Source organism: Patiria miniata, unplaced genomic scaffold (assembly GCF_015706575.1).
Source record: "Patiria miniata isolate m_02_andy unplaced genomic scaffold, ASM1570657v1 HiC_scaffold_22, whole genome shotgun sequence".
Classification (NCBI taxonomy): Eukaryota; Metazoa; Echinodermata; class Asteroidea; order Valvatida; family Asterinidae; genus Patiria; species Patiria miniata.
The window spans coordinates 3,279,288-3,286,626 of NW_024037061.1; the positions used below are offsets into that span (position 1 = coordinate 3,279,288).

General features: G+C 42.6%; 1 protein-coding gene across 1 annotated transcript in view; it reads right to left on the reverse strand.

The window, feature by feature from the left end:
* LOC119730348 (E3 ubiquitin-protein ligase listerin-like) overlaps positions 1-7,316 on the reverse strand; it is a 56,688-nt gene extending 49,372 nt beyond the window's left edge. The window contains exons 1-8 of the mRNA XM_038203200.1: positions 7,068-7,316; positions 5,045-5,269; positions 4,338-4,436; positions 3,335-3,565; positions 2,983-3,035; positions 2,018-2,198; positions 1,340-1,513; positions 5-195 (exon numbers count right to left, since the gene is read on the reverse strand). Of these exons, the coding sequence (XP_038059128.1) occupies positions 5-195; positions 1,340-1,513; positions 2,018-2,198; positions 2,983-3,035; positions 3,335-3,565; positions 4,338-4,436; positions 5,045-5,269; positions 7,068-7,109 (1,196 nt within the window). The 5' untranslated portion in view covers positions 7,110-7,316. The remainder of the gene's footprint in view (positions 1-4; positions 196-1,339; positions 1,514-2,017; positions 2,199-2,982; positions 3,036-3,334; positions 3,566-4,337; positions 4,437-5,044; positions 5,270-7,067) is intronic.
* Between the last annotated feature and the right edge of the window lie 23 nt (positions 7,317-7,339).

Genomic DNA, 7,339 nt, shown 5'->3' on the forward strand with positions numbered 1-7,339 from the left:
TCACCCTTCTTTGATGTTGCCGAAGAACTCTCGGTAGAACATGACCCCTGACCCTGTGACATCACTGGGAACGTGGCTGAGTAGGGGTAGTAGATTAGGGTGTATGACGGTTGCGCTGCCGTTACCGCCCGCCCGCAGCATGGCCCAAAGTTTAGGGAGGACTGCTTTCCGCACATTCACGTGCTCCCAACAATTCTGTCACATTTTCAAAAAAGGCAATATTTCTATAAATTAGAATTGAGTTACACCTTTGTTAGTTCATTACTGGAAAGACTTTGTTAGATTTTTTCCTGAAGCAACCCTTTTTATAGTCTGAGTATCACCCGTTATCCACGGAGCCCAGACTCCTGTCTAACGTGTGATATGTCTGAGCATGCAGATTTATGCGATCTTGCGCCTCAGCCAATCGGAGTCAACTTTACTAAATCGTGACGTCATTTCATTCTCAAATCAGGACTAAACGTTTGATTAGTCAATTTGAATGCAGTGTTTTGTAATGCAACAACAGCCGGGCGCGTTATCGCGAAACATAATATACAGAGCGCATGACGCCAGGCTTTTTAATCCATTGTCTATGACGCCCAACAGGTGAATGACTTAAGACCCGATATAGAAAGCGCCCGCTGATTGGTCAAAATCTAGGAGGACAAGAGGCGGGATCTTGCCTAATTTATCAGCGAATCTGCTCACATATCATAGACCCATGGCGACAAAGACTACCCTTTTTAATGCTCAATATGATGCAAACAATGGAAAAAGGACCGGTGTGTTTGCTGCCACCAACGTCTCAAAAGTCTCTCACTCAAAGTAGTCAAATTTGGGAAAGTGTGTCTGTAGGCATGATTGTTTTTCTTCTGAACTACATATCTTTAGGGAGAAAACATTCACAGGGAATTAGGCCAACAAAAAAAAGGCTCTGGTTTCTGGTATGCGCGCGCTAGCTGTAGCCATGCGCGTCGGTAAAATGAAAAAGTTTTTTTTTTAATGACAGATCGCCAAACTCACTGGTTTGACTGGAATACTGCTGCTGCACAATTTTAACGTGTTTTTAGATTGGGTTATGGTCGAGAATAAGCTTTATGTGGCCTCTCCGGACTCCCATATATTTTGCACTAAATTTAGTCGGGCACCATTTGCAGTCATCAGCCGACATTTGAAGAAAAAAAACAAGTAAAAAAAAAAAAAGCTGTGTTGCCGCACCACTTTTGGGGCAAGCTCCATACCAGAAACCGAAGACTTTTTTTTGGCCTTTATAGTCAGGTTTTTTCCTCAGTGAATCGGTAGCTTCATTTCTGGATAATAACCAATTTTCCTACATGCCTTTATGTCTATAACTTACCGGAAATGCAGACACAACTAAAAGCACCGATTCCCACAAAGCTTGCACAGCTAGGGGGTCCGATTCATCCAGGCCCCCTAGCAAGGTGGTGGATATGCGGGCTAGCTGAGCCTCGGCTATAGAGGGCGCACTCCGCATCAGGCTGCCTTGGAGAGAGTACATGGCGTTCCGAAGCTGAGGTTAAAAACAACAAATTACGAAAATGTAAAAAAAAAAGTAATCTTCAATCCTGATTGGTCGATCCATGGCAACAGCAGTGTGGTATTATTGGGCCAACTTCAATAGCCTTTCATTCAAAGCTGATGGTGTACCAAAAGAGAAATTTTCCTCTTTTTGACAAGTAAAATAAAAATTGTTTCTCGTCCAGGCTTTTTGAAAAAAGCGCAGTCATAATTTGCAAAAAAAGAGCAGTCACCTCTTCTACATAGCTACAATTTTGTTGGAAACAAATAAAAAGACAATTATTGACAGCATACTTGCAAAACATATTGCAAATATATGAATAACAAAAGAAGAAAAAAAGAAGAAGAGGTGTGCAGGAAAAAGGAAGCTGGCGAGGACAAGTCAATTTACAAGAATCTCTTTTGTTATACCTACCATGGGTATTTTTTACTTCAATAGTTAAACTGTAAAGCACCCTCTTTCGGCAATAACAAGCATTCCCTTTGTCCTCCTTACCTGGGGTGATTTGCTCTTGGCTAGCTTCCACAGCTTGTTCTCTGCCAAGATGGCCGCCAGCGTGTCCTGAATGGAGGACAACTCCTTTTCCGGCAGTACCGTCACAAACTCGCCCAGGCCTAGTACCGAGCACGTCTGAATTCGAAGATATTTCTCCTCTTGTTCTTCTGGGGTGTATGATCTACGAAAAAAACAATTAAATAAAACCTTAGTTTATATAGTTTAATCTTTTTGGTAAGGACGTCAAGTTAAGTTTGCAGTAAATTATCTTGCTCAGGAACATATGATCCCCTGGCAGAGTTGAAGTCGAGTGCGTCACATGTCCTCACAAAATCTCACAATTTCTTACAAGTCTTCATAAGTCCTCACAAGTCTAAGCATGTCCCAACAAGTCCTCAAAAGTCTTTACAAGTCCTCACTAGCTCTCACGAGTCCTCATAAGTCACCACAAGACCCAACACATCCTCAGAAGTCTACACAAATCCCTACAAGTACTTACTAGTCCCAACTTGTCCTAACACACCTATCGCAAGTCCTCACAAGTCTTAACACGTCCTCACTATTTCTCACTAGTCCTCACAAGTCTACACAAGTCAATCACAAGTCAATCACAAGTCAACACAAGTCCTCACCTGTCCCTAAAAGTCCCTACAAGTCCTCACAAGTCAACACATGTCCTCACAAGTCAACACATGTCCTCGTTATTCCCCACAAGTCCCTACAAGTCCTCACAAGTCGACAAAAGTAATTATTCTGTTCTTGCTCTTCTCCTGTCACTTGTGACCAGAATTGACTTGTGACGGACTTGATAAAAACACTGCAAAAGGATCCAGCAAAAGACCACTGTGTAAGATCCAAGAAGTTTGGAGGTTTGAAGAGGGGTAGCAACTGCCAAAAGTGGTTCGTTTTTTAAAATCAGGGCCGAAGGAACATCAACTTAACCTTGACATCTGACACAAACTTACTTTGGGTCACTCAGAGATGCTGCTGTCTCTTTGAAGAGATTGTCTTCTAGATACTGAAGTAAAAACGGAAGATAATGAAAATATTTAAATAAATGGCTAAGGATGACAACAAAAAAATAGAATAATTAAATGTGTGCCTACCTTTTTGTACAGCATAAGTACAGTATTAAAGTGGTTGCAGGTTCAATTCTCCCTTCGCTAGGATTATTACTAACAAATTTGAGGACAAAATAGGGAAAAAAAATAATCAACTGAGAGTTACATTTGTTGGCAGAGCATCAGGGTGGTTTTGTAGAGTTTACAGGTTCGATTCCTTCTTTACATGAAGAAAAAAGTTGATTTTTTTTGTTACCCTGAGAATCTCGGTCTTGCAGAATGCCACAGCCTCTCCTTGCTTCGCAGCGGGGAAAGCACTCTGGAATGCCGCCCTCGCCGACAGCGCAGCCGGCGCGTAGGTGTCGCACTGCGCCAGCAGCCACGGGCCCATCAAGGCCCGGAGCTGGGGGGCCAGACTGCGACGGACTCGCAGGATCAGCTGCTCAAAGGCTTGCTGGGTGGCCTCCCGCACTCGCTTGTCATGATCCTGCAACCGAGGACATACGAATTTATCCTAAGCACTGTAAAGGATCAATGGTAGTAAAAACAAGTAAAGTGTGACACGAGCCAATGTGGCCCATCAGGCCAGCATTTTTTCTCAGGTTTCAGTAGCAAGAAACAAGAATATTTCTGTTCCCCCTAGACGGGATGCTAGTCCATCGCAGGTTACTCCCCAGCTAATGCCGGTACCCATTTGTACTCCTGGGTGGAGAGAGGTAAGTGGGGCTGAAGTGGCTTGCCCAAGGACACAACATATGACTAGCAGCTGGATTCGAACCCCTGACCCACTGATCATAAGTCACGAACCCTAACCACTAGGCCACACTCCTCGCGTCAATGGTAATGGCCTAGTACACACCAAGGGCAAACGACAAAGTGATCCATGGCTTTTGGTATACCAGAGGGAGGAAATGGTACCTGATTTACCATACCACCCTCTGAATTTATAACACCCATGGACAATATCGACAGACCACATTTGGAAAGTTGTTTCCTTTTTATAGAAACCACTGTTTTGCCTCATCAGCCAGGTCTAGCATTGCCGCAAACTATTAAGACAGGGGTCAAATTTCATTGAAAAAAAAAATGCATAACAAGTTTATGCGTTAAACAAAAATCACCTGAGAACCAGCAATTAGCAATAAACTGCAAGTGTCATTTTGGCTGGTTACCAGTAATTGCTAAACAAATAGCTTGTGCTTAGCATGTCTGTAAAATGGGTCCCTATTATGCGTGTGAAAAACATGTGTAAAACTTACTGTTGCGAGTCGACTGTACATTCTTGGCCAGTGGGGGAGTGTTCCCTTGACAGCCTCTGCGTTTTTCTCCTTGCACAGCGCACCAAACTCTTGAATGGCCTGCAACAAGTGGTAAGAGCGAATTAAAATGTTTTTAAACGGACGTGCTTTAACACTCAGGCAAAAATTGGAGAAAACAAAATGTGTTTATGCAAAATGGGCTTGTCCTTCACATACCTACATGTATTTCTATACTCTTTTTCTATATCCTGAGGATTGAGGCAATATGGCAAAAATGTGTGGCTGGTTTTGGAGGATGCACTGTGTCAAGGTCTTGGGCTGGACCTTGTGTTGTTTATGCTTAGCCGTGCATAAATTTAGGGCTAGATTATACTTGAAATTCTCCGCAATGCTCCAGGATGTCACTGGCTCTGCCTCAACACATTGGCAATGATAGCTGGAGGATTTTGCAGGATTGAGGTAGTGGTCACCTCTCCAAGGCCCACATTCAAGAAATAATGGAGTACTTTGTAGGATTGAGGCTGCATGAAGTTTTAAATGGAGACAGTTGGAGGATTTTGCAGAATTGAGGATGCATCCTAGCAAATATGCCCAGGGAGTAATAGGGTTCATATTAAAAAAAAAAAAACCTTACATTTAAAAAAAAATCCTTAAGAACTCGAAAGTAATCAAAAAAAGCTTTCATGTTTGTCTTGCTGTAGTTGTACCTTGAGTTTGGTAACCACATCTCTCTTTGTCAGCTTCCTCAGTGCCATGCGGAAATCGGTCTCCAGCGATGAGTCCTGGTCTGATTCCAGGCTCAGCGACTGGGCGGCCGGTACGTAGCCCAGGTCCCCGGACATCGTACCGAAGCCGATGAAGCCCGACGCCCCTGCGGTTGCCCCAGCACCCTCTCTGGCCAGAAGCTCTGCGGCACGACCACTGCTGGATGGCTGGAGAAGGACAGAACAAACAAAAAATTGAAAGTCCACAGAAATCCTTACAATGGCTAGACATCATTGATTGTTGAAATTACTTCCATATTGCCAACTTGACTAAAATGAGGGGTGGATGGGTGGGTAGCTAAGACCTTATTTGTTCTTAATTCTTATACACCCAGTAAGAAAAAAACAGGATGGGTTGATGGAGGATTAATTTGTAAAGAAAATGTTGGCATGCATTCTTGACAAATGAATCAACTATACATTCAGTGTTTGCTGCGCTGCTAATAAGCTTCGTTGCACAGCACGGCAAGAATGCACTTCTGACCAACTTACAAAAAAAACACACAAAAAATATTTCAACAAATGTAGGACAACGCCCCCAAAAATTTGAGGACACACTACACATCAAGTTCAGAGATAACTAAAGTCAAGCAACAGCCGCTGATCCAGCCATGCGCTACGTGACTGCAGTGGTGCAGTGACAGCTAACATGTTGACCTGCACTGCTGCAAGTCACGCTATACTGGAATGCATTGCATGCAACAGGCGTCACCATTACCATGATTACACTTAAATGACGACAAGATTTGATCCTCAGTTGATTGGTATCGACGTCAGTGCACCTAAAACAACGAGGATCTATTTTGACGCGCTCTCATTCAATTTGCGACAACGTGCGCGCATTGCAAGTAGTATGGAACGCCGTATTATCGCGGTACTTATCACGTTTCTCGTTCGGAATAGAGATTGCCCACTAACCTTCCAGAATTGTCCTGTCTTATGTGTAGTATAACTCTTCCTTTTTAAATTAATATAAAAAAATCTGACGGGTGGTGTGGTTTATTCCGTGTACGATGCCTGTGAAAATAGACATGCGCGGCGTGTGTGAACGGAGGTGGACTCCCTATTATCGCGGTATGCGGGAAGTGGTTTTTATAATGATCCCAACTTTTTTGTTCATAGTTTATCTTTGACCAAAACACCCCTGAATAAAGTCTGATATTTTCCCTGTAACGTTCAAGTTGATTAAAGACAAAATGTCTGCAGGATGATTTCTTAAGACCATGCCCTTCCCCCGAAAGGAGAACACAAATCCCTGAGGCAAGTCTACTGATCTGCGATTGAGGGCGCCATTCACTTTACACGGTGTGCCGTTTTATTTTCGCTAACGCGCGGTGCTTATTTTGATCCCGTAAAAGTTGTTACGATTTCGCGCTGCAAATATCGTCGTTCGACTTCATTTTACATTTGCAGCTGAAGAATGGGAACCAGACAATGGAACTTTCATGGACAGAGCGCATTTAAAGAGTTATGTTAAAATATAAACGGTACCTTTTAGCAGACACGGTGAGGGAAAATTTTGCAAGTTTTGGAAAACGTTAATATTTATTAAAATCGTTAAAAGTCCCGAAAGACACAACATTTTTTAATCATCCTTTTTATACAACTCGGTAGAAAATCCTTGATGACTGGTGAACTGGATAAAAATCGCCACTTGAAGGAGTTTTGACACTAAAAAGAGAAATTTCCCATGCCGCGATAATAGGGATGCCGCGATAATAGGGAGTCCGACTATACTGTTACCTGCGCTGATTATGGTGACTCGAGCCGAGGATACTCTTATAATTTTTGGTCATTTTCTCCCAAAAAGGAGGCCTAGGCCTTAGAGTTTCTTTTAATGTCTATATTATTGTTTTAAATTCAAAAGGGGAAATAAACTTTAAAAGTATTGTCTTCTATTTTTAATGGTGATGGCTCACTTGAATCGGTGAGGGCGCTCTTCACGGATTTTAGTGCAGCAACTTACCCGTGTGTTTCCCTTCGTACGTTGTTTCTGCTTACTTGCCATAATTAAGCGAAGAAATTCCGATCTCAGAATCAAGATCCTTGCAATAGCGTTGGTCCCAGATTTCTACTTATATGGCAAACTGTTTTTAACAAGTTTTAAAATTAATCTAGATCCAAGTTTACATCGGATGTTTCCGAAAATTTCACCGCATGGGCGCTGCCATATTTATTACGCTGGTATTCGACAGTTTATACATTTGCGAGTGAAGAAAGCGCTTTTTAACTGCTTGC